At 41.9% G+C, this 27,784-nt stretch overlaps 1 protein-coding gene across 6 annotated transcripts in view; it reads left to right on the top strand.

The window, feature by feature from the left end:
* igdcc4 (immunoglobulin superfamily, DCC subclass, member 4) overlaps positions 1-27,784 on the top strand; it is a 96,507-nt gene that overhangs the window by 56,360 nt on the left and 12,363 nt on the right. For 3 of the 6 annotated variants that reach the window (XM_047362809.1, XM_047362808.1, XM_047362812.1), the window contains exons 5-17: positions 3,016-3,150; positions 3,817-3,969; positions 5,630-6,040; positions 6,120-6,284; positions 7,136-7,273; positions 7,667-7,849; positions 11,245-11,457; positions 13,213-13,314; positions 13,445-13,628; positions 18,578-18,705; positions 19,403-19,573; positions 19,684-19,818; positions 24,202-24,304. In XM_047362809.1, the coding sequence (XP_047218765.1) occupies positions 3,016-3,150; positions 3,817-3,969; positions 5,630-6,040; positions 6,120-6,284; positions 7,136-7,273; positions 7,667-7,849; positions 11,245-11,457; positions 13,213-13,314; positions 13,445-13,628; positions 18,578-18,705; positions 19,403-19,573; positions 19,684-19,818; positions 24,202-24,304 (2,221 nt within the window). Of the gene's footprint in view, positions 1-3,015; positions 3,151-3,816; positions 3,970-5,629; positions 6,041-6,119; positions 6,285-7,135; positions 7,274-7,666; positions 7,850-11,244; positions 11,458-13,212; positions 13,315-13,444; positions 13,629-18,577; positions 18,706-19,402; positions 19,574-19,683; positions 19,819-24,201; positions 24,305-26,264; positions 26,287-27,784 lie in introns of all 6 variants that reach the window. The other 3 variants (XM_047362811.1, XM_047362813.1, XM_047362810.1) reach the window with 2 other exon arrangements.

Here is a 27,784-nt window from a genome sequence, read left to right as displayed (position 1 = left end):
TAAAAGTAGACAGTTTGTCCATCCAGAGCCCACTGATTGTTATACTATAAACCACAACGATTTGGATACCTCTCTCTGTCAGATTGACCGTAACCATTGGAAAAGAGAGGGGGTCATACAGGTAGCAGAAATGGAGGGTGTGTTTGCACCTCAACCATAACTGAGCCGGTTTAGGCTAAACCTGACTCACCCTTACTCCATCCAACAGGGAGGGAAGAAGATGGAGGTAAAAAATGAGGAAGATAGTTCAGGATAACCTAAGCCACTCTAACTATAAGCTTTATCAAAAAGGAAGGTTTTAAGCCTAGCCTTAAAAGTAGACAGGGTGTCTGCCTCACGGACTAAAACTGGGAGCTAGTTCCACAGGAGAGGAGCCTGATAACTAAAGGATCTGCCTCCCATTCTACTTCTAGAGACTCTAAGAACCACCAGTATAAATAAATGTCATATACAGAATTTCTCTACATTTAAATTGCTTGTCCTCCAAAACTAATTAGCTTGAAAGCTTCAAATATGCAAATGTCTTTATTCTTCCAGGATTCATTGACAACATTCACCTTCAATCGGGTTCTCGACATTTTATTTTATTATTAAATAGGTTGGTGATGAAAACTAGTTTAGCTTGTCAGTTACCAAGAATATCTAATTCTAGTGTTATTCCCCAACTGAATCTACTGATTAATCGGAAGTTGTTACTGGTCACAATAAAAATGTATTATATAAACCTGTAAAATAAAGTCAGTAGGCTGATACAATTACAGTTCTGTGAAAAAGTATTTGCCCTATTGCAGATTTCTTCTGTTTTTGCCTTTTAGTAACATCTAAATGTTTCAGGTCATCAAAAAATGTATATCAGAAAAACATAATACAATTTTACAAATACCAGTTTATAAATGATTATTTTAGTAATTAAAGCTAAGAAAATGCATCCAATCCAACCTGCCACTGTGTAAAAAGTAATTGCCTCTGTGACTAACCAGAGTTTTGTTTTGGTTCAATTCAACTAGTCACACCCAGGCCTGATAACCACCCGACCCACAGAATCAAGAAATCCCTTAAATAAATTCACACTGAGAGCACAAAGAAGGCTAAAAGATCTCAAAAACCAAGACATGCCCTAATCTAAAGAAATTCAAGAACTGATAAGAACCAATATAATTTTCATCTATTAGTTTGAAAAAGGATTACAAAGCCATTTCTAAGACTTTGGGATTTAGTAATTATCAACAAATTAAGAAAACATTCAAACAATGGTGAACCATCCCAGGTGCCACCGGCCTAATGAATTACTGAAAGAATTCACAAAGAACTCATCCACGAGGTCACAATAGAACCCAAGAACAATAAAGTGCTACAGGCCTCACCCACCCCAGGAAAGGCTGGTGTTCATGATTCAACTATAAGACTGGTCAAAAGTCACTCATACACATTATCATGTTGCTGATAACTCCCACCACTGTTGTATTCTTTCCATAATTGAAGAGTTGATTTATGGTAAATTAGGGAGTACAGTCATTTTTCAGCAGGGTAAAGAGCAAGTAACTGAGTAGACATCTCTGAGTAACTCCTGAGTGAGAGTGTGTTAAATGCTGATATCAATGCACAGAAGCAACGACACAGCTGTTCTCACTCTCTAGGTGGGATAAGGTGGTGTACAAAGATTTTTGACTCATTTCTAGAAAAGTTGACACAATATGCAAATTATAGGCGGTTAGATATCTTGAGGTAACGTTTAAAGTGACAGTTCATTATGACAGACTTTAGTGCCACAATTCATTGAGGCAGGTTGCGGTTGCTTTTTCCAGCACAGAGACAATGGTGCTGATTTTATTCATCCCAAACTAATATTAAAATCTATAATGTAATTTGTAATATAATGTTGAAAACAGTATTACAGTTTCTGTCTTTAAGAGATTTGTGCAGCATTTAGTCATTTAACTTGCATTGATCAATTAGTTTCATAATCTGAAACTGCAGAGAGGTAATTTTGTTAGGATTTTCTTTTGACTTGCTGCTTTCAGAAAACATCATGGAAACACATAGTGATACTGTTTGTTAAACAAATGTCAGATTTAATGCTATCACTTCTCTCAGTTTAACTGCTATGAATAGCATAGCTTTACACCCACAGCCAAGCCTTGGCAGATTGATGTTGAAGTAATAGACTCAAATATTTATCTTCTGAAGCTGTGAAAAATCTGAAACATTACCCAACACACCCAAAGGTTTTCATTGTTTTTCTTTGGTCTGTTTTCTGCTTTGGCTTCTATTTTTGGCAGAAAATTACACGCACACCTATCAGATCCATCACTTTGTAGTCACCCTCATCTTGAAAGTTGTTGCAAAGGCAACCTGACCCACTTAAAGCCTTATGCATCACCAAGGTTACCTGTGTCATATTTCAATAATTAATATATAATGCGTTTACAGAATGCAACACCACTTTGCTAAGATCATTCCTTATTAAACCGATTAAAAAGGTTTTGTTTAATTAAAATCCTTTGCCCCTGAGGAGGCGCCGAATTCCACAGTTTTATAACTGACATAATGGTTTACCTTTTAGGCATAATAAAAGCATAGTTTTTCTGCCTAATCCACTCATCTCAACCTTCTGGCTAAATACTTTGCACTTTGCATCTGGTGTCTTCATCACTAACACACCACCTGTTTCAGCCCTCCAGGTAATGCCTCATTCCTGCTTTTGTGAAGTACTGTACATCTACAGGTTATTTACCTCCCACACATTGCCAATAACCATTTTTACTAGGGTCACATTTTTACATCTACCATCCAATTAGAACTAAGTTGCAAGAAAGTTATTTGAATGAAGAAGGCCTCTATTATCTCACATGTCCAGTGTAAAGAAATGTTTTTTAGACTAAATTTAGATTAAATAAATATTTCGTAGTAAAAAAAATACTAAATGTTTGCAGTGAAAGATGTTGCCAGAGTAATAGTACTGTAGTATGCCGGTAGTCTGTAACACTAAAGTGTACTCTAATATTGTTGTTACAGGCTCCATTGATACCCTAAACCCAGTTGTGATTGTTGCACCACCTCAGAATGCCACAGTGGTGGTAGGCCATACTGCTGTGATGGAGTGTATGGCACAGGGCCAGCCAAAACCATTGGTGTCATGGAGCCGGCAAGGTAGAACTTTCAACTCGCTTTTTCCTCAGTCCAATAGTTTCTGTATTTTAGTTACAGTTTGGGCATTACCTATCTGGTTGTTCACTGTCATTGTCAGACCCTATTATTGTCAGGCATCAATGCTCTCAGCCCTTTTCTTGTTTATGACATAAGACCAAAGCCTAATCATAACTTTCACACCCAACTCTAAACCTAACCCTATCCATTACCCTTAAGCTCTATTTGAATAATAAACTACAGTGATGGGTTGTGAAATTGTTCATTTGTCTGTGTGCCGTAATGAACCCAAAGAGAACTTAGACCTGTTTTCCTTTGCACATATGCCAACTGGAAACAAACTCATGAATGAGTAGGGATGGGTTTCGGACTGTGGGGCCTTAGACTGATGTTGGGCTTAGGGTGTTTTTAAGAGTCTACTGTTATTTATTATTGCATCTAATTGTATCAGTGAGCACATATTAAGAAGTCATAGAGCACCCTATTTGTCACTTTGTGAGACTGCAAATTATATCCCCTGCTCTTCAAAGCACTTGCACTTTCTTTCTGTGCCTTTTCTCTGACATTTGAAAGTCTGAGAAATAATCTGTCCTCTTTCGATTGCCAGTAGCTGTTTTTCCCCTTTCTAGCACTGTGCTGATGCTCCACGTTGTTTTCTCTTTTGATCAGATGGAAAACCCATTTCTACTGACATGATTGTCCTTGCAACAAATCTGGTGATTAGGGACATTAGGCATCACCATGCTGGTGTCTATGTCTGCCGAGCAAACAAGCCCAGGACTAGAGAGTTTGTCTTTGCTGCTGCTGAGTTGCATGTTGCTGGTAAGAGTAATTTTATAACATTCATATGATGACTTTAACTTAGTATTGAGACATCTCTTAGTGCTGATTCATTTAGGGTAGTCTCCATCACCATCTTCACAGTAATGTAAAGCATCAATTAAATATGTTTTCAAGGCTATCTCTAAGTATTTAGAAAATGTTTTTGTGAGCAAATATGTTCTTTGTACAGCTATAGGTAAAGCTCTGCAGTTCATGTATGCATAACTACCAGCCAATACATACAGAGCTCAATCTGAAAACCTGGCAAGAGAAAAACGGTCAGATGAAACCAATTGTCTACATACAGTGTGTAAAAAACACAACCCTTTTTCTCACTTTTTGACATTAAAATCAACTTTTAAGGCAGTTAGGATTGCTACAATTATTTAGGTTTGCTAAATGCCAGAGTAATGAGAAAGTTTGTTTCCTTAGATTAGTTTTAAGCTTTCTTTAAATTAGAAGTTAACATAGTTTTCTTTAGTATTTGGTAGAATAGCTTTTTAAAGTGTATGACCTGGGTCAAAAGTTCTGGGTATCCTTCCACAAGCATCTCAAAATACTTTGCTGGAATTTCAGCCTATTCTTCCCGATAGAACTGATGTAACTAAACCAGGTTGGTAGACTGCCATGCTCACACACACCTTCTCACCTCTGCCCAAAACTTTCTGTTTAGGTTATTGTCCATTTAGAAGGCCGGCTTGCGAATAGACTTTACCTTCTTGACTGATGTTGAGAGATGTATTTTGTCCTCATGAGGACATCTATGCTGTGAGCTACACCAACACAACATGATCTCCACCTCTGTACTTCACAGTTGGGATGTTGTTTTAAGGCTTGAAAGCTACACCCTTTGCTCCACATGTAATGATGGTCATTATGGTCTAATGCTACAATTTTAGTTTATTCAGTTTGCAAAAAAAAGGTCTTTCGGACTTTAAGTTGCTTTGTATTAATGACTTTGCTCTCTCTGATTGAACTCTCAGCCAATAGACTCGTTTCACTGGGAATAAAAACACTCTCTTCAGCTAGCATCTTCAGTACTTTGTTTATACTTTGTATAATTGTTTGAACCAAATAATGTGGAGGTCCAAAATTATTGTCCTGAAAACTTGCTTGATTTGTTTTTTTATATTTCCATGATGGCAAAGCCAAATTGTTTAATGGGATAGTAATGTTAATGTAATTTAGACTTCTGAATTTTAAGGGAAATGGTAGAATATTCTCAAAAAATCATTCTCGCTCATTGTTCTTCCATTTAGGAAACAGGAATAATTTTGAGTAATCCTTACTGACAACAAAGGATTAGTTTGATATGATGTAATTTCAGAAAAGGAAAAAATGTATTTCTGTTCACAGTGTATGTAAATATCAACTGTATCAACATTTCAACTGTCCAAACCAACAAATTGAAGATGGGAAAAGAATATAATTTGTCAGATTGACTGTTTACTGTTTTGGTAGCACCAAAGCAGTAAACAATATTTCACATGATCTCAAATAGGTAGGAAATATTCAAAGACACATCTTTGTTACAAAACAAATGATTTTCCTGGGAGAATAGAATGTGAAATGTTTTTGTGCAATACAAGGATTGTGATGCTTCTGCAGACTGGATTTAAATTACAATTCTCAAGGATTCTCAACTGTTTGCTTTTAACAGCCCCTCCAGTGATTGTTCAGCCCCCAGAGTCAGTGTCGCTCTCTAGGGGGAATACCGCCAGGTTTATGTGCAACAGTTCTGGGGAGCCTCTTCCAGTGTTGCACTGGCTGAAGAATGGCCAACCCATCAGGTATTTCAGACGGATGAAGGTGCAAAGCCGTGGGGTCCTGCTCATCAACCAGCTGGCTCTTGAAGATGCAGGTTATTACCAGTGCATTGCTGAAAATGGGCTTGGCACAGCCTGTGCCACTGCCAAGTTGACAGTCATTGTGAAGGAAGGTCTCCCCAGCCTCCCTCGCCATCTGACTGCTACTCCATACTCCAGCACAACTGCCCTGCTCTCCTGGGAGAAACCTGAGTACAACACAGACCAAATTATTGCCTACTCTGTGCACTACCAACTCACTGCAGGTGGATTGTTTTTAATATTATGTGGTCATGAGATGAAAATGAAAATCCACATATTTGATATCAGTTTCATTCTTTTTAGGGTTGGACAATCAGGATACTTCATTTGCAGTTAGCAATGACACTACAGAGTATCTTGTCAAAGAGCTTCTCCCTCATACTGCCTATACTTTCTTTGTGGTGGCGTATTCACCCATGGGAGCGAGTCCTCCATCGCTGCCTATAACTGTAGAGATACTGGAGGATGGTGAGTAATTAAACCTTTATGGTAGGCAAAAAAGCAATTCAAAGTAAGGTCATTCTTCTCTCGGAGTGCCTTACATGGTATATGTTTTAAGATGTGTTTGTGTCTCAGCTTCACCTGATTGGTAACCACTTGTGTGGCTGAAACTAAATATCCAGCTTCCTTGATTACTTTCTCTATGTTGTTAGCCAGTAGCAGCAACTCCAGTAGCATGTTTGATGGCTTAAATCAGTACAAGTCTTTTTGGCAACCATGTATATTAGAAGTCAATGCAAATCCTGGCAAAATTATTGGTTCTTTGTAGCTCCTCCTTAGTCACCAAGGGCCTTTCAGATTGTTTACAAATGATCATTCTCCTTCTTCAACCCATTAGTTCTGTTTGTCGATCCTGACTTGGTCTCAGATTAAACAAATAGCTTTTTATCTGGGTTACGTGAACGAGCCCTATAATTCTGTTATTTCTAGCTCAAACACCGAATATAGCATAGACACCAGATCAGGATAAGAGTTTAAACTAAACATTTATTGCACTGCTGTGAAAAAGGTGGCGAGGAATCAGCAAATTTAACAGAAGCTAGGACACAAACTGATCTTAAAAAATAAAGCATGTAACACCCGTTATGCTGCAGGATTTCTCAGAGCCAGCAAAGAATCAATACTATCAATTCTAAAATGCTTAAAATTTTGTAGAATTACTTCACTGGAAAAATCCAATTGACATTCTGTATTTAATTTCATTTTGCTGCTATATGTGGATAATTCTTTACCAAAACACTGCTGTGTTGTCAAAATCGATAAACATTGTGGAAGAATTGTGCAGGACAATTAGTCTGATTAGTTTGTGTCCTTTGTAGTGCCGAGTGCACCTCCTCAGCTCTCTGTAGCTAGCACGACCCCTACTGACATCAGGCTGATGTGGCAGCCTCTGTCTTCACAGCACAGCCGAGGAGCTGTTACCCGCTACCGCATTGATTACAGTGCGCTGGATCAGAGTGAGTAATCTTCAATGATGACAGACTAAGCATTTTTTGGTGACCCACAGAGAATTTACTGAAGACTAATCCGTAATTAGTAATTAACTGAAAAACACAATAACATGCATGCATAAAACTGCATAAACATGCATAGAACTGTTGCATTAATGACTTTGAATTTTATGTTGTTCATTACTAACATAATTAGTCCAACTACTTCTTGCTACAGATTACATAGTTTTATCAGACAAATTATCCATGGGGCCTTTTCCCATAATAGTTATTTAGTTTTGAAATAAATGATTATACTGTACATAGTTTTTTGCAGAAACAGCACATCGATTTTAGAAATAACGTGCACAATACACTATTGCGAGATAAAGAAGTACCTGTCCACTGTGTTTTCGATAGTGGACACTGTTTTCTCAGTAGAGCTGAGGGGCAATGAGACTCAGTTCACGCTCAGGGAGCTGCGCCCAGACCAGGTTTACAGACTGAGGATAACTGCTGGGACTGCTGTTGGCTTTGGTATTCCTTCTGAATGGGTCCAGCATGAAACAATAGTTCGCAACAGCCCCAGTGACAACAGCACAGGTAAGATAATGCAAAAACAATGCAAGGCTCACTGGTATTAGGAGTTTCCCACTCTTTGTTGACTAATTATACGGAATTTTGAAAGTCGTACTCATTGTCTCCCACTTTATCTGGGACCGGGTCGCGGGGGCAGCAGACTCAGCAGAGACACCCAGACGTCCCTCTCAATAGACACCTCCTCCAGCTCCTCCAGGGGGAGCCCAGGGCCTTCCCAGGCCAGCCGAGAGACATAGTCCCTCCAGCGTGTCCTGGGCCATCCCCTGGGCCTCCTGCCGGTGGGACGTGCCTGGGACACCTCCCGAGTAAGGCGTCCAGGACGCATCCGGTATAGATGCCCGAGCCACCTCAACTGGCTTCTCTCGATGTGGAGGAGCAGCGGCTCTACTCCGAGACCCTCCCGGATGGCCGAGCTCCTCACTCTTTCTCTAAGGGAGTTCCCGGCCACCCTACGGAGGAAGCTCATTTAAGCCGCTTGTATCCGGGATCTCGTTCTTTCGCTCATGACCAAAGGTTCATGGCCATAGGTGAGGGTAGGAACGTAGATCGACTGGTAAATCGAGAGCTTCGCTTTTCGGCTCAGCTCTCTCTTCACCACAACGGACTGGCACAGCGCCCCCATTACTGCGGCAGCCGTACCGATCCGTCTGTCAATATCCCGCTCCATTCTTCCCTCACTCGTGAACAAGACCCCAAGATACTTAAACTCCTCCACTTGAGACAGGAACTCCCCTCCAACCTGAAGAGGACAAGCCACCCTTTTCCGGTCGAGAACCATGGCCTCGGACTTGGAGGAGCTGATCTTCATCCCAGCCACTTCACACTCAGCAGCAAACCGCCCCAGCGCATGCTGTAGGTCTTGGCTAGAGGGGGCCAGCAGGACCACGTCATCTGCAAAAAGAAGAGACAAAATCCACTGCTCCCCAAACCAGACCCCTCGGCCCTTGGCTATGCCTAGAAATTCTGTCTATAAAAGTTATGAACAGGACAGGTGACAAAGGGCAGCCCTGCCCTTTGTCCAACAGGCACCAGGAACAGGTCCGACTTAGTGCCGGCAATGCGGACCAAACTCCTGCTTTGCTTGTACAGAGACCGGATGGCCCCTAATAAAGGGCACCCGATTCCATACTCCTGGAGCACCCCCCACAGGGCATATACGAGGGACACAATCGAATGCTTTCTCCAGATCCACAAAACACATGTGAGAGGGGAACCACCACCCCAGTCTGCCAGTCCAGAGGCACTGTCCCCAACTACCACGCAATGTTGAAGATGCGTGTCAACCATGACAGCCCCACAACATCCAGAGACCGGAGGTACTCAGGGTGGATCTCATCCACCCCCGAAGCCCTGCCACCGCGGAGCTTTTTAACCACCTCGGTGACTTCAGCCTGGGTGATGAAAGAGTCCAACCCCGAGTCCCCAGCCTCTGTTTCCACCACGGAATGCATGATGGCAGGATTGAGGAGATCCTCGAAGTACTCCTTCCACCGCCCGATAATGTCCCCAGTCGAGGTCAGCAGCCTCCCACCCCCACTATAAACAGTGTTGGCGAAGCACTGCTTCCCCCTCCTGAGGCGCCGGACGGTTTGCCAGAATCGCTTCGAGGCCGACCGGTAGTCCTTCTCCAGGGCCTCACCGAACTCCTCCCAGGCCCGAGTTTTTGCCTCTGCCACAGCCCAGGCCGCGGCACGCTTGGCCCGGGTTGTATGTATCATATGGAAAGTCATGATATAAGTAGGCCACATGACACAAAGGAATCTTTTCAATTTTATACCTGAACTTAAAATACGTATTGCATCCCCAGTTTGGAGAATCTGCCATAATAATAAATAAAAAAAACAATGGCTCAAATAAATCATTGCAGTAGACAAATTAAATATAAAAATAGTTTGCATAATGTTAGATTTATAAAATGTGGCATTATTTATTATTCCTTTTATTTGTTACAACAAAAACTTACATAAGTGTTTATATGCCTACTTATATACTTTGACGTTTGTTATTGTCCTAGCAGTTTCTAACCATTTATTGCTTTCTTTATTGTTTTCCCTTCTCATTTTTTTACATTAATTATCCTTAATATACGTATTCATTATATCATTATTTTCCTGCACACTGAAAACTAAAAGAAAAAACTAAATATAAAAAGAAAACAGAAATAAAATTGCATATGGGAACAAAGTGGATGTAAAAATGCAAAGAAGAAATATAGAGGGAATAACATATTTAAATGAGACAAATTGGTACGCTCAACAAGGAAGGCCAAAGAAGGTATTGCCAGAGAAGCTGACGGTTCACATAGAGTCATATCCAAGCATATTAATGGTCAATTTAGTGGAGGGAAAATGTGTATCAGAAAAGTTTCTACATGCAACAGGGATATCTGCAGCCTTAACAGGATTGAATACTATTCAAGAGTTTGTTAGAGATTTACAATGGGTTTACTGCAGCTGGGGTCAGTGTTTCAAGAGCCATCACACACAGACATTTTCAGGACACAGGCTTGAACTGTGGGATTTCTTGTGTTAACTAATACCTGAACCAGAACAACGTGCTTGCCATAGTCAGTGATAAGTTGGGCAGCTATGTCATCTGCTGATGTTGGTCCATTGTGTTTTAGCAAGTCTAAAGTGAGAGCATCCATCAGTTAGAAAGTTTGAAAGCTGCTTTCTTCTGCTGACAAGCACTACGGAAATGTTGTTTTCATTTTCCAGTAGGATTGGCCCCTGCTCACACTGACAAAATTATCAGTGTGCTTTGTCAGTGTGCTTGATTTGACAGCAAACTCGCCTGAACTAAACTCCATAAAGAATCTGTTGTGTTTTGTCAAGAGGAAAACGAGAAACACCAGAACAGGGCTGAGCAGCTGATCGCATTTCTCATTAAATTTCAATTTTGGCTCCAACTGATTGCAAATTATTGTACATCAATATTATATTTATTCAAATTATTATGTTGTCATATTTCTGTTGGCAAGTATACTTTTATCTTGTAATGTCTCCTTCTAATGCACCCTTCTGCCTCTTTCAAAAGCTAAATACGCATGCTTAGTGTTTTCATTGGTTGTAAGCCATAAACACCAAATTTAATAAAAACACTTGCAATATATCACTTTTCACTCTGTGTGTAATGGCTATATGAGTTTCACTTTTTGAAATGTATAGCTCAAATAAATAAACGTTTTGATGGTACTTTAATTTTTAATATTGAGATGCACCTATTTATAGTTCAAATGTTTTGACCACAAATACAATGTGGTAATGTCTTTGCAGCCCTTTACCAATCTTCTCTGTACACTCAAATGTAGATCTGCAACTGGTAATAGGGCAACTGGGTGAGCTAAAGGGGAACTTTGTAGTAAAGGGCTAATCTTCACCTTTTTAAATCTTTTTCAGTGATTTTTGCTCCTTCTGAGTTGAAGGTCAAAGCCAGAGTGAGCACTCTTAACATTACATGGCAACCCTCACCAAATCACACGTTGATTTCGGGCTATAAGCTATCCTATCGGGAAGCAGAAGCTGATGGGTCCTCCAACAGAGACAGGATGTCGCATACATACACCATCAGGCTTCGAAAAAAGGCAAGGCATCACCTGCTGACTGGGCTGGGTAAGATGTTAGTCCTCTCTAAATGATTTGGCAATATACTGTTTTCATAGATCTTTGTACAGTGCCTTGCGAAAGTATTCGGCCCTCTTGAACTTTTCAACCTCTTGACACATTTCAGGCTTCAAACATAAAGATATTCAATTCTAATTTTTTGTGAAGAATCAACAACAAGTGGGACACAATCGTGAAGTGGAATGAAATTTATTAGATGTGTCAAACTTTTTTAACAAATAAAAAACTGAAAAGTGGGGCGTGCAATATTATTCGGCCCCCTTGCGTTAATTATTTGTAGCGCCACCCTTTGCTGCAATTACAGCTGCAAGTCGCTTGGGGTACGTCTCTATCAGTTTTGCACATCGAGAGACTGAAATTCTTGCCCATTCTTCCTTACAAAACAGCTGGAGCTCAGTGAGGTTGGATGGAGAGCGTTCGTGAACAGCAGATTCTCAATCGGATTCAGGTCTGGACTTTGACTTGGCCATTCCAACACCTGGATACGTTTATTTGTGAACCATTCCATTGTAGATGTGGCTTTATGTTTTGGATCATTGTCTTGTTGGAAGATAAATCTCCGTCCCAGTCTCAGGTCTCTTGCAGACTCCAACAGGTTTTCTTCCAGAATGGTCCTGTATTTGGCCCCATCCATCTTCCCATCAGTTTTGACCATCTTCTCTGTCCCTGCTGATGAAAAGCAGGCCCAAACCATGATGCTGCCACCACCATGTTTGACAGTGGGGATGGTGTGTTCAGGGTGATGAGCTGTGTTACTTTTACGCCAAACATATCGTTTTGCATTGTGGCCAAACAGTTCGATTTTGGTTTCATCTGACCAGAGCACCTTCTTCCACATGTTTGGTGTGTCTCCCAGGTGGGTTGTGGCAAACTTTAAACGAGACTTTTTATGGATATCTTTGAGAAATGGCTTTCTTCTTGCCACTCTTCCATAAAAGCCAGATTTGTGCTGTGTACAACTGATTGTTGTCCTATGGACAGACTCTCCCACCTCAGCTGTAGATCTCTGCAGTTCATCCAGAGTGATCATGGGCCTCTTGGCTGCATCTCTGATCAGTCTTCTCCTTGTTCGAGATGAAGGTTTAGAGGGACGGCCTGGTCTTGGTAGATTTGTAGTGGTCTGATACTCCTTTCATTTCAATATGATTGCTTGCACACTGCTCCTTGAGATGTTTAAAGCTTGGGAAATCTTTTTGTATCCAAATCCGACTTTAAACTTCTCCACAACAGTATCTTAGACCTGCCTGGTGTGTTCCTTGGTCTTCATGATGCTCTCTGCGCTTTGAACAGAACCCTGAGACTATCACAGAGCAGATGCATTTATATGGAGACTTGATTACACACAGGTGGATTCTATTTATCATCATCAGTCATTTGGGACAACATTGGATCATTCAGAGATCCTCACTGAACTTCTGGAGTGAGTTTGCTGCACTGAAAGTAAAGGGGCCGAATAATATTGCACGCCCCACTTTTCAGTTTTTTATTTGTTAAAATTGTTTGACACATCCAATAAATTTCATTCCACTTCACAATTGTTTCCCACTTGTTGTTGATTCTTCTCAACAAATTTGAATTTTATATCTTTATGTTTGAAGCCTGAAATGTGGCAAGAGGTTGACCAGTTCAAGGGGGCCGAATACTTTCGCAAGGCACAGTATATATGTCTTGTATCAGTCAGAGAAAGTGGACTGCTTTAAATGTATACACTATCGGTCCTTGTATTACCCTTTGTTCTGTTAGTTCCTGACCGGCAGTATGAGGTGAGGGTCTGGGCATTTGACAAGCAAAAAGACGGCGCAGCTGCAGTGTGGAAGGGAAGGACAGATAAGATCCATGGAAGACGTAAGACTTGCTTTTCAGGCATTCATCTCTAAAGAGTAAAAGTACCCAACATTTCTCCATGTTGATGATGCCAAAATAACATTAACATTTTCTAGCATTCAAAGGGAATTTGTGTGTTCTTGTGACACAGCTTCCGAGCCATCCTCGTCCCCTTCATGGCCTCCCAACAGCATCCAAGCTATAGCCAACAGCTCCACCTCCATCTGGCTCCGCTGGGAAAATCCCCGGTTCATCAACAGGCGCATCATCAGCTATACAGTGCGCTGCAGCCCAGCAGGAACCACCAATGCCTCTCTGGTGTCTTATTACACCAGGTCAAAACGTTAGAATGAATACCTGAAAGAGTTGACAGTGTTGTTAAAACTGAAGTAGCAAATTTCCCACCTTTTACACAGTGCAACAGGAAACAACACTCCAATAATTTTTACCTCTGTCTTCCTACCTCCCCAACAACCCCGCACCATTCCAAACCCTTTGTGAAGCGCCCTGAGAGGACATGTGTTGTGAATTGGGGCTATATAAATAAAACTGAATTGAAATGAATTACATAAAAATTTTATATATCTAAAAACACACATGCACATAGGGTGTCCCGATTTTTTCACATGATAGCATATAGAATAAACTAAGGGACAGAGATAAAGATTTGTGTTTGAACTACGGACTCGAGTAACACTTAAGTCACAAAAACAAAGACTTCAGACTCAGGTTAGACTTGGGCCCTAGAGACTTGTGACTTCACTTTGACTTGTGTTTTGGTACTCTTAGAAACAATCTATATCTTATGTTATCAGCAGTGAAAGCAAGACAGTACGCTAGCTATAGACTGCAGATCTCACAGCAGCTGCTCACATTTTACTGTTAGAGTATGTGATTGATTATTAACCAGTGAAGTTCACGGATCTTGGGCTGTGACGGCACATAAAAATCTATTCATCTTAATGCTTCATGCTTTATAGACAAAAATCAGAAGGCCCACGAAAAAAATCTGTAAACAATGCAAAAATGTCACAAAGCATAAATGGTAAATAGAAAGATACCTTCAATTGATTTGGTATTATAATCAAACTTTCTGTTGTTGCGATAATAATGTCAAACCTCAGAAACTCTTATTTTATTTGTGGGTAAAAAATAAAGCAAATAATGGTAAATATACATATTTTTACACTGTACTGACAGATGAGAAGCATGCATTTTAATCTGAAGTGTTGTTGGACAATCGAGTTGCACAGGATGTCCAATCAGAACTACACAAAAAGAGGATGCAGTGCTGACAGAATGCCAGTAAGGGCAAAAGACAAACAGAATGAGTTTAATTTAAATAATGTAATAATAATCTCATCATAAATATAATAACAATATTGCTGAATAAAACCGGAATAATATGTGTTGAAGGTGTCATGGTATGACATCCTTGGACTTGGTTTGTGTTTTTGTATTAACTGTTCTTAGGTTTATGTTTTCCTTTATTGTTAATTAGTTCCACCTGTCCCATATGCCTCCATGTCTCCTTGCCACACCTGTTCTTAGTTCCTGTGATTACCTGCCTTTGTTTTCTCCCTGTATATTAGTTGGTCTGTGTTCTTTGTTCCCCGCTGGTTCCTCCGTCACTATTCCTCGTTCACTACCCCTGTTTATGCTCAGTTTTGCTACGTTACAGAACTATGTACACATGTAAGTTTTTGGCTCGACTCGTGTTTGTACTTGTTGGATTATGTTACGTTTTGGAGACCTTTAACTAAAGAAAATTCTTCCTCTCATCATGCGGCTGCCAAGCTCTTATCTGCACTTTGGTCCGATCCAAACCCAGAACATGACAGTAGGAACCAGCCAGTACCAGGACCAAGCAGATAGATATAAAGAGCTGAAGAAGTAGGTGACACAGCAGGAGGAGGAATTGAGGAGGATTTACAGAGAAGAGGTGGTTACCTTCGCCCCTGTTGCTCCAGGAAATGGAGGGAGCTAGAGGACGCCAACCGACGCCGGTATCTCCAGCCTCCATACCGGGTCGGATCCGCTCCAGTTTGCCTCCGACAGTCTCAGCCACGTCAATTTCCTCACGCCGTCATCGTCGCAAGCCCTCCTCCTCACCCACGGCTAGTGAGTTGTCCACGCTCACCGCAACTTCCTCCGGGCCATTCACGCCAGCTGCAGCCTCGGTTGAGTCTTCAACGTCTGCAGCAACTCCAGAGTCGACAGTTTCCCACTGGTTTCGGCTCCAGCCCAGGATGGCGTCGCAGCCGCAGGGATGTTGTCTTTTGGGAGGTTCGGACTGACGCCTCCCACCCTTCTACGGAGGGTCCATCCGCCATGGTCTCCTCGCAGCTGCTTTCCCCGGAGTTGATGGGTGGTCACCCAGCGCCCTCTGCAGGTCGCCGGTGCAGCCTCCAGCCCTGAATTGGGTTCAAGCCAGGCTGGAGAAAATGAAAGAGGGTTTCATGAAAGGACGTTGCTGTGATTTCGTACTTCATTTAATGGATCATCCAGAGGATCTGAATCTGGTGCACTCTGTTCTACAGGTCGAATTCATTGTGGAGGGATGGCTCGACGCTCCAGCTCCTCTTTCTGCTGGAGGTCCTTTCGGCCCTCTTCTTGTGGCCGTTAGAGCAGCAAAGAGCTCCAAGGATTATGAACCACAGCTGTCCGCCGTCAAGCTTCATGAGCCACAGCCTGCGGCCAAGCCTCTGGACTCGCAGCCTGCGGCCAAGCCTCTGGACTCGCAGCCTGCGGCCAAGCCGCTGGACTCGCAGCCTGCGGCCAAGCCGCTGGTCTCGCAGCCTGCGGCCAAGCCGCTGGACTCGCAGCCTGCGGCCAAGCCGCTGGACTCGCAGCCTGCGGCCAAGCCGCTGGACTCGCAGCCTGCGGCCAAGCCGCTGGACTCGCAGCCTGCGGCCAAGCCGCTGGACTCGCAGCCTGCGGCCAAGCCGCTGGACTCGCAGCCTGCGGCCAAGCCTACAGAGCCTCAGCCGGCCGCCGCCGGGTCTACAGAGCCTCAGCCGGCCGCCGCCGGGTCTACAGAGCCTCAGCCAGCCGCCGCCGGGTCTACAGAGCCTCAGCCGGCCGCCGCCGGGTCTACAGAGCCTCAGCCGGCCGCCGCCGGGTCTACAGAGCCTCAGCCGGCCGCCGCCGGGTCTACAGAGCCTCAGCCGGCCGCCGCTGGGTCTACAGAGCCTCAGCCGGCCGCTGCCGGGTCTACAGAGCCTCATCCTAGTTCCTGAGTTTCCTGAGGGGTCTGAGGACGGACCGCCTCAATTCTTGGCTCTAGGACCCACTGACTGTGCTCCTGGGCAGTCTGACACCACAGCCCGACTCTTTGCCTGACACACCACCGCCCGACTCTTTGCCTGACGCACCACCGCCCGACTCTTTGCCTGACACACCACCGCCCGACTCTTTGCCTGACACACCACCGCCCGACTCTTTGCCTGACACACCACCGCCCGACTCTTTGCCTGACACACCACCGCCCGTCTCTTTGCCTGACACACCACCGCCCGACTCCATGTTCAAGTCTTCAGGGTTTCTGCCTGGGTCCACGCCGGATGCCAGGTTCAAGTCTTCAGGGTTTCTGCCTGGGTCCATGCCGGATGCCAGGTTCAAGTCTTCAGGGTTTCTGCCTGGGTCCACGCCGGATGCCAGGTTCAAGTCTCTGAGGATCTCGCCACATCGCAGACCACCTGACTCCTCGCTTCGTGGGCTTCCCGGGCATCTCTGTTGCCGGCCTTCAGGCAGCCTGCATCCTCGCCGCAGACCTCTGAAGACCTCACTTCTTGGGTTCCTCTGGCCACGTCGCCGAACTCCTGACCTTCAGCTTCTTCGTTGCTGGCTTCTCCGCCGCTGGCCTCTGGATCATCGGCTTCTTCGTCGCTGGCTACGTCGCAGCAGGCCTCCAGAACACCAGCTTCTTCGCCGCTGGCTTCGACGCTCCCGGCCTCCTGATCGTCGGCCTCTTCACTGGCTACTTCGCCGCAGAACTCTGTGGTGCAGGTCCGGTCGCCCGCCTGAACTCTGTGCCTGCAGGGGACGACCTCCTGGTCGCCCGCCTGAACTCTGTCCCTGTTGGGGACGACCTCCTGGTCGCCCGCCTGAACTCTGTCCCTGTTGGGGACGACCTCCTGGTCGCCCGCCTGAACTCTGTCCCTGTTGGGGACGACCTCCTGGTCGCCCGCCTGAACTCTGTCCCTGTTGGGGACGACCTCCTGGTCGCCCGCCTAAACTCTGTCCCTGTTGGGGACGACCTCCTGGTCGCCCGCCTGAACTCTGTCCCTGTTGGGGACGACCTCCTGGTCGCCTGCCTGAACTCTGTTTTTTTGTTTCTGGCCCTCCTTCCGAGGCCCCCCTCCACCCACCCTGGTTGGGTTGTTTTTTGTGTCTGGCCCTCCTCCGCCCACCCTGGTTGGAGTATTTTTGTGTTTTGGACATTGTGTTTTCTAGTGGTCGTCTGGGATCCGACCTTGAGGGGGGGGTTATGTCATGGTATGACATCCTTGGACTTGGTTTGTGTTTTTGTATTAACTGTTCTTAGGTCTATGGTTTCCTTTATTGTTAATTAGTTCCACCTGTCGCTTATGCCTCCATGTCTCCTTGCCACACCTGTTCTTAGTTCCTGTGATTACCTGCCATTGTTTTCTCCCTGTATATTAGTTATTTGTTCCCCGCTGGTTCCTCTGTCACTATTCCTCATTCACTACCCCTGTTTATGCTCGGTTTTGCTGCTACAACTGTGTACACATGTAAGTTTTTGGCTCGACTCATGTTTGTACTTGTTGGATTATGTTACGTTTTGGAGACCTTTAATTAAAGAAAAGTCTTCCTCTCATCATGCGGCTGCCAAGCTCTTATCTGCACTTTGGTCAGATCCAAACCCAGAACGTGATAGAAGGATGCTGGAGTTAGTGGTGCTGTCAATTAGCTCAGTTAGGACAGGACAGGATTGATAATGGGTTACAAGTTTGATGCCTGACTGCTGTTTTCTGATTTTTCTGCTACTAAATTTCAGTTAAAGCATGTCTACGTTTTGACATAGAAACATCCAAATTCATTCTAGACGTTAAAAAATTTTACCTTTTCAAATCAGTATCCTCCAGATTTAGTCTAGACTTCTGAAAATCATTTAGACATTGCTTAGACTTAATTTTCCACAAAAAAAAATGCTCATTGGGAATTACAGAATAAAACTAAATACCGATTTTGTGTAAGGAGAGAAAACATGAAAAATGTGCACAGCACACTGGTTGTTTACTGACTTGTTGATTTATTGCAGTTCTTCTCTGGAGGTCCTGCTTGAGAGACTGAAGCCTTTCACCCACTATGAGCTGGCAGTGCGGTGTAATGGAGTGGACACTGCAGGACCCTTCAGCAGCACCGTGGAAGAGTCCACCCTGCCTGACCGTGAGTATCCTCAGAGCAGTATAAATATTGAAAGCCTTAGCTACCTTTCCTGCACACATTTAGTAGAAAAATCAATTGCAGAAAAAGTCTCAGCTCTTTATCTTTTAGCTCCCTTTGTTGTTAACAAGCAAAAACACTCACATTATATGCAGTTTCCTTTGAGCAAGTTGGTTAAAGAAATGTGATTCATGATGTTTATTGATGAGAAGTTCCAGTAAAAGTAAAGGTCACTTTGCTCTTTTTGGAGGTCTTCATATTCTGCAGTGTATACCTCTGGCAATTTGATAGATCATGTTATACATGCAAGTAATTATGTGCAAATTGCAAAGTAATAAATTAGCTGTCCAGATGGGGATTTGTGGTTGGCATCAGTTGCTAAAAACAGGCTCTCTTATAAAACACATGTTTAGAAATATCCAGCAACTCCTTTTGCTGAATTTATTAGGTTTTGTTATGCTGTTATTGCAGCGGCTAACCCCTTTACACTCTCCTTCAATGTGCATCATCACCTAAGCCTTTCCCTGTCCACCCATTGCCCTCATAGTATATCATCTGCTGTACCCAGGTGGCAGGGACATCAGAACACAGATGGCTCACACTGCGAGTCAAATACCCCACCAAGACAATGAACACTACCCAGCTGTGAAGCCTCATTTCTGGACTTTAATGACTAACCTCATCCTCCTGTCTCCCTCAGGGCCATCCACACCACCTGAGGAACTGCAGCTGAGCGCTATAGACTCTTCGTCTGTGCTGGTGAGTTGGCGCCCTCCCCTGGAACCGAATGGCGTCATAATCAGCTACAGGATTTTATACACTGTCAACCTGAGCGAGCCTGAGCAGCAGTGGAGAAATTTCTCTGAGGATGGTATGTTCACCAGTAATGATTATATTTTATAACACGTTAACATTTGAGGTGTTACTTACAATTCTTTGGGTCATACATTGTGTCACTCTATGCTCCATGCTCTTTCTCAGGCGGCATCTTTAGTACAGAGGTCCGTGGTTTGTCAAGGGGCACTCGGTACTTCTTTAAAGTGGGATCTTCTACTAAAGTGGGACCAGGCCCTTTTACACCTGTTATGGATGTTCAGACTCCCCTGCCTATGTATGGTATGTGCAACCAGAAATACTAGTTAAAACAACATGTATATCAAGCAAGATGTTTATATAACATGTCCAATATAACTGTATAATACAACAGAACAGAAAAACAAATAGTAGTGAACATGACAGATTAAACATAAGTGGGCAGATTTCCTTATGGGTGGATGCAAGGATCTAACTTGCTTAATATGTCCTACAAGTATACAATGGCTTATAAAAGTATTCATACCCCTTGAACCTTTCCACATATTGTCACATTACAACCACAAACATAAATATATCTATTGGAATTTTATGTTAAAGACCAACACAAAGTGCTATACAATTGTGAAGTGGAAAGAAAATTATACATGATTTCAAACATTTTTTACAAAAAAAACTGAAAAGTGTGCAAAAGTATTCACCCCCCTTTAATCTGAGTGCAACCAATTGCCTTCAGAAGTTGCCTGATCATTGCTAATGACTAAATAGAGTCCACCTGTGTGTAATCTAATCTCAGTACAAATACAGCTGCTCTGGGACGGCCTCAGGGGTTGGTTAAAAGCATATTGGGGTGCAAACAGCATAATGAAGTCCGAGGAACACACCAGACAGGTCAGGGATAAAGTTGTGGAGAAGTTTAAAGTAGGCTTAGGCTATAAAAAGATTTTCCAAGCTTTGAACATGTCACGGAGCACTGTTCAATCCATCATCCGGAAATGGAAAGAGTGTGGCAGAACTGTAAACCTACCAAGACAAGGCCGTCCACCTAAACTTACATGCCGAACAAGGAGAGCACTGATCAGAGATGCAGCCAAGAGGCCCATGGTGAGATTGGACGAACTGCAGAGATCCACAGCTCAGATGGGAGAAATCTGTACGCAGGACAACTATTAGTCATGCACTGCACAAATCTGGTCTTCCTGGAAGAGTGGCAAGAAGAAAGCCATTGTTAAAAGAAAACCATAAGAAGTCCCGTTTGCAGTTTGCCTGAAGCCATGTTGGTGACACAGCAAATATGTGGAAGATGGTGCTTTGGTCATTCGAGAGCAAAATTGACCTTTTTGGCCAAAATGCAAAACACTGTGGCGGAGAACTAACACTGCACATCACTCTAAACACACCATCCGGACTATCAAATATGGTGGTGGCAGCATCATGCTCTGGGGGTGCTTCTCTTCAGCAGGGACAGGGAAGGTGGTCAGAGTTGATGGGAAGATGAATGGGACAAATACAGGGCGATCTTGGAAGAAAACCTGTTGGAGTCTGCAAAATACTTGAGACTGGGGCTGAGGTTCACCTTCCAGCAGGACGACAATCCTAAGCATAAAGCCAGGGCTAAAATGGAATGGTTTAAAACAAAACATTTTAATGTGTTAGAATGTCAAAGTCCAGACCTAAACCCAATCGAGAATCTATTGTAAGAAAACTGCTGTTCACAAACGCTGTCCATCTAATATGACTGAGCTTGAGCTGTTTTGCAAAGAAGAATGGGTAAAGATTTCAGTCACTGGATGGGAAAAGCTGGTAGAGACACACCCTAAAAGACGTGCAGCTGTAATTGCAGCAAAAGGTGGTTCTACAAAGAATTTACTCAGGGGGGCTGAATACTTTTGCACACCATCCTTTTCAGTTTTTTATTTGCCAAAAAAAAAGACATCGTGTATAATTTTTGTTCCACTTCACAATTGTATGGCTCTTTGTGTTGGTCTTTCACATAAAATTCCAATAAGATATATTTATGTTTGTGGTTTTAATGTGACAATATGTGGAAACCTTCAAGGGGTATGAATACTTTTATAAGCCACTGTATACTCATATATAGTGACCACAAAGGCTTTTCAGTTTTTTCATCCCTGCAGGCAGTGCCATAAACTGTAGCTCTGTAAGACATTTCTGCTCAACTATTTTGCATTTTGAAAATATGTTTGGTTTTAAGGAGGTAAAATTAAAGCGCCTTGCAACGTCACTTTAATGTAACCAACTAACAAAATGTAGTGCCCAATTACTGTATGAGGTGGATGGAAAATGACAGCTTTTTTACTCTGAAATCCCTAAAAAAGTCCTGTGCCACAAATTGTCTTAAGAAGTCATCTAATTTGTAAAGGGAGTCCAATAGTGTGTAATTTAACGTCAGTATAAACACAGCTGTTTGTTAGAGACCAGCATCATGGAGATCAAGGAACACAGCAGAAATGTCTAGGTTAACGTTGTTAAGAAGCAGGGGTTATAACACAAAATCCCAAGCTTTGAACATGTCATGGAGCACTGTTTAATCCATCACAGCTGCAAGCTTACCAAGACATGGTTGTCTAAGAAAATTGACAGGCCAGGAAAGTAGCTTGAATGTGAGAACCAGCCGTGAGGCCTATAGAGAGAAAATTTGTTGACAGGAAAACTCCTAGATATCCATGCTACCAATATGGTCTTGTTTGAAAAAGTGGCATGATTCAAGCAGTAAGTTGAAAGAAAACCATAAACAGTCCTGTTTATAGTTTGCTACTAGCCATGTAGGATACACGGCAAGTATGTGGAAGAAGGTGCACTGGTTAGATGAGACCAAAAATAAACAATTTTGGCCTACATATAAAATGTAATGTGTTGGAAAATGAACTCTTCACTTTACTCTTAACACACCATCCCCACAATGAAACATGTTGGTGGCAGCATCATGCTGTGGGAAGGCTTTTGTTCAGTTGGGACAGAGGAGAGGGTTAGGGATATTCATATCATATTCAGGTTTTTGAATGGTTCTAAGTACAGACCCAAATCTGGGGCACAGATGATCTCCATCCTAAAAATCTGAGCTTGAACTATTTCTTAAAAATGAATGGACAAAATAAAATATCAGTCTCTATATGAGCAATTTTGATAGAAAGATACCCCAAATTACTTTCAAGTATAATTGCAGCAAAAGTCGGTTTAAAAAGGTATTGTGTCAATGAGGGTGAATAAATACACTACACAGCCAAAAGTATTTGTCTATCTACTTTCACATTTACATAAATATCAGACATCCTATTCTTAATCAATAAGGTCCAGTTTGTTGATGGACCCACCGTTCCCAACAACCAACTTTAACTATTTGTAAACATCTTCCACAAGGTTTAGGAATGTGTTCATAGTTAGAATCGGAATCAGATCAGAATCAGAAAAGCTTTATTGCCAAGTACGTTTTTGGACATACTAGGAATTTGTTTTGGCGTAGTCAGTGCAATACAGTACAAATTAAACAGTATAAACATATCTACAATATAATATAAATATATGTGCACAGTTTTAAGTGAGTGAGAGTAAATATAGAGCAGTATTGGGTACGAGAGCAGTACAACAGTGCAGATGATCAGTGTGATCAGTGTGCAAGTATGGCAGTGCAAGTAAAGCAGGAGTCCAAGCTGAATGTTAATGTAACGCATAGAGTTGCAAGTTACAAGTGTCCTGTCAGCAAAAGAAGGGGGTTGTGGGGGAAAAGTAGAGTGTCAGGGTGGTTTGTGGGCTTTGTTAGTTAGATGAGAAAACCAGAATTGCCGGTTATGCTCTAATTCATACCAAGAAGTATGTGTTCAAGAAGGTTGAGGTCAGGAGTCTGTGCAGGCCAGTCAAGTGATTGTAACACTGGAATTCATTGATTTGGTGGTGTGACCCGATACCTTTGGCAATATAATGTACTATATGTATGACACACTTTCAGATTTTTATTTGTAAAACATTTTGAAAAGCGGGAATCATTTCTCTTCCATTTGGGAATTGTGCACTACTTTGTGTTGGTCTATCACATAAAACATCAAAAAGGATGCTTGAATACTTTTGCAAAGCACTGTACCAGGATAATAGAAGAATTTGCTAAGAAAAGTGCACTTTTCATTCCTATTTTACTTTTCAGTTCACAACTGTCTAGAAAACAAAATGGTCTTAAGTTTCTTGCAAAAAGCAACAACAGTGCAATGTGTACTTCAAAACTCTTGAAGTAGAAAGAGTAACACTTTCTTTTGTTTGCATGTGGCATTGTGAATGGAGCTGGGTGGGTGCCTGAGTGTTCCTGCCATCTGGTTTTTCCTCTACTGCTAATCCCCACTCCCAATAACCAGAATGAATGAATATACATGAAGGCCTGGTCTCCCGAGTCCAATGTAGCAAAATATGGTGTTCTAATTAACTTTACCTTAAATGAAAATATCAGCCCATCCCAACAGTCTGTTGGTGTCAGACCTGTGCTGATTTCAAATTAGGAATTAATTCAGTTTGCAGTATTCCCCAGCCTGGAATAATAGCTATGTGTCTAGTGATTTATAAATCAAATATGAAAACCATTAGTAGGATGAGTTTTTTTTTTATAGCTTTTGTGCTAGTTTGCAAATTCTTTGTTTATTGTAATATACTTCCTAATTTTTCTGCCTGATGTTTTGCCAGAGCTGGACATTCATGCAGTCACTGGCATCATTGTTGGTGTTTGTTTGGGACTCATTTGCATCCTCCTCTGCATGTGTTTCAGCTTTCGAAACAGCAAATCCAGGTCAGTGTTCATACTGTGTGCATGTGTGGTATTTTAGTGACAGTTCTTATAATAAGAAAACAAGTACAGGTGGATCTCAATAAATTTGAACTAATAATGGCTTATTAAAAGCCTAAAATTCAGTTTCTCTAAAAATTTGAATACAACGTAAAACTAAATTAATTACATGGAACCTCAAACCTCTTCCTCCAAACTCTGGGACTTTTGTTTCTAAATGAAATAGACAAACGTCTTTTTGTGACTTTATTTTTATTGTTTTCAATTAACATAAACATTGTCAAACAATTAACATTGAGGGATGCTCTTGATTGGATCATCTAGATAACTCCGTCTACATCAGTGATTATCCTGTATCTAATTAATTCATTCAAATTTTCTTCTATTTGGAAGAAATATATAAAAATCATTCTGCATTCTTGTGTGTGTTAGCTTTTCCCTTATGTAGATTTCTTCTATTTTGATGTTATTGATTTCTTGTAAGCCATTGTCGGAATTTTAACCAAATTATTGTCATTCCTTTGCACGAATTAATCTGCAAGATTACCAAAGTCTCTAACATTCAGAAGCAAATTATATCCAACTCTTTTTCCCAATTCATTATTTACATATTGCCAAACATGTTTTAATCTTTGGACATTTCCAGAATATATGACAATGGTTAGAATCAGTCAGTCATTCTTTATGCACTCCTTCCATTGTGGGTCGCGGATGAAGCTGGTGCCTATCTCCAGCAGTCTATGGGCGAGAGGCGGGGTACACCCTGGACAGGGTGCACACACAAACAACCATGCACACACTTATTCACACATCTAAGTGCAATTTAGAGAGACCAGTTAACCTAACAGTCATGTCTTTGGACTGTGGGAGGAAGCCGGAGTACCCGGTGAGAACCCACGCATGCAAATTCCATGCGGAGTCGAACCCAGGACCTTCTTGCTTACTTATGTGTTTAATCTTAATTTGGGAGAAGGGGATAATCAAATAAAAATGTTGCATGAGAATTACCTCCACTTTTGTGAACTAATTGATGTAAGTTGATTTTTCCACATGCATTGCCATTCCCCTCCTCATATTTCCATATTTACTTCTCTTTCTCACTTTTCTTTTCCATTATTAATTGAGTGAGTGTTATTAATTGGCAGTGCATGGACAAATATTGATATAAATGTTGACAGGTTACATATGCATTACTGATTAAATTTATCATGGGATACTCCTCAGTGGACAATGTTTTTTTTCTGATTTCTTTAATGTCATCTCTTTCTTGTTGAGATCTAACTAATTCATGTTTTCTTAGGTCATTTTTATCTCTAATTTCCTGTGAACCTTTCAGTGTTCCTCCTTTCTCCAAAGCCCTCCATGTTGTGTTGTTATTCAGTGTATGAATCTGTGATTAGAAAGACTGGTTTTTAATTTACTGTGATATAATATCCACTTTAATGTTTGTAGATCTTTTTTAATTTTGTATTTATTTGCCATCTTATTATAAAGTAAGATTGAGTTGATTAAGTCAAAATAATTTTGGAGTTTTTTTCTGATTAGATTTTGAATTTGAGCTCAATTTCTGGCTGCTTTCAATTTTCTTCTATTTAGCTTCATAGTTTGGATTGGGGGTTTTCCATCCCAAGATAAGTTTAGATATTGTTCTGATCTTAACTAAAATCTAAAGATGGTGTAGACGGTCTTTCTGTATCATTATGTATTTCATGTGTGAAGTTGTCAACATTGGTTTGGCATAGTTTTTTATGGTTTCCTATAATTGATGCACAGAATTGATACAGACATTTTATTGACATTGCTCTGCAGTTCAATTTAGATGTACAGTGTATACTTTTTGCTGGTTTGTAAATTTTATTATCAAAAAACTTTAGAACATTTTAGTTATATTATAAAATATGTATTTTATATCATGACCAATTTTTGTCATACAATGCTTGTTTGTTGGTGGACCAATGCCCAGACAAGGCCGTGGGAGCCACATGGTGAGTAGAATCGTCTTTTGATAACTAGTAGCCTTACAGGCAGAGGCAGGAGATGGAACACAGACAGGGTTACAGATACAGTATGGAGCAAGGCATTCAACAGTAGGATTCAGGGGTGAGCAATGAAAACCAGAGAGTATAAAAACAGACGCTGGGTGGAGAAATGACCAATGAACAAGAAGAGCTTATCACGTGAAATGTGGAGCAGTTGGTGGCAGGGAGAATGCGGGGCAACTGAAGGAGGGAGGCTAATTGACACAAATGAGTGGAAACACAGAGATGTCCTGGAAAGTAACAGATATCTAAGCACAAGAATGAACCATAAACCTAATTCTAGGAGCTAAATTGGGGCCATAAAGTTTGTTCAAACGAAAAAAATTTGAACCTGAAAAATACGTTTGTTCAAATGAAAAAAATTTGACCCTAAAAAATAAAAATTTGTTCAAAAGAAAAAAAAAATGTAACCTGAAAAATAAGAATTTGTTCAAAAGAAAAACATTTGAACCTGAAAAATTTATTTGAACCTCCCCCCAAAATATTTGAAAACTAGAAAAAAGTTTTGCAACTGAAATAAAACACATGTGAAACTGGAAAAAAACAAGTTAAAAACTACTTTGCAGATTCAAGTTTTTTTTTTTTCGAACTTGCAGATTTTGTTTTCGGCTTCAAACTTCTGGCCCTGTTTTGGCCTGGGGGGCGGGGCCTCAGATCACGGGGTCATGACTGACAGCTCAACACAGCGGCTGAACAACATATTCCCAGCTGTTTCATTCAGGGACCGTAGGAACTGGAAATATCTGTAATACATCATCGATATTCTATATATATGTGATTGGTTTTGAAAGATAACATGCTTCACCGATAGAAGCAGCTTACATGAATACATGACGCGCATCTCAGAGGACAAAATATTATCTTGATAGATTTGCACAGCATTTTAAGTCCGTGTTGGAGATTTCCCATGCTCTCAACATCAAGCAAAAGAACCACCAGACTAAGCGGCGGTATGAAACCAGATGCAAAACGAGCCGGTATTTTCCGAATGTCCTTGCATAATTAAGCCTGGACTTGTTTTCACATGGACTGGACTCTGGTTTCGGTTTCTGGTGCATTTTTGATTAAAACGTGTTTGGTCTTCATTTAGTGAAGTGACTCACAGCCAGGGGCAAACTGGCATACGGGGCAACCGGGGAAATCCCCGGTGGACTGCTGGCTTATGGTGCGTTCACACCAAACACGGATTCTGCGAATATTTCGCGTCATTTGTGTGCTTTTGCCCGCTTGACATTCCGCGTGAACTCCGCGTTGCCACTTGGCAACAAGCGGCAACGCTTTGCCACGTCATCAAATAGGAGGAGCTTCCATCTGCTGCTTGCTGGTTTCAACTGAACATGCTGGACATGGATTTCACGGATAATTACAGTGTTTTACCTGTGGAGAGCCGAAAAATGCCGCCGACATCAACGTCCCTGGGTTCACCAGATTCTTCAGGGACGGG

Source organism: Girardinichthys multiradiatus, chromosome 4, assembly GCF_021462225.1.
Source record: "Girardinichthys multiradiatus isolate DD_20200921_A chromosome 4, DD_fGirMul_XY1, whole genome shotgun sequence".
Lineage (NCBI taxonomy): Eukaryota > Metazoa > Chordata > Actinopteri > Cyprinodontiformes > Goodeidae > Girardinichthys > Girardinichthys multiradiatus.
The sequence above is the reverse complement of the archived record's forward strand: the minus strand, read 5'-3'. Positions and strand labels throughout refer to the sequence as shown.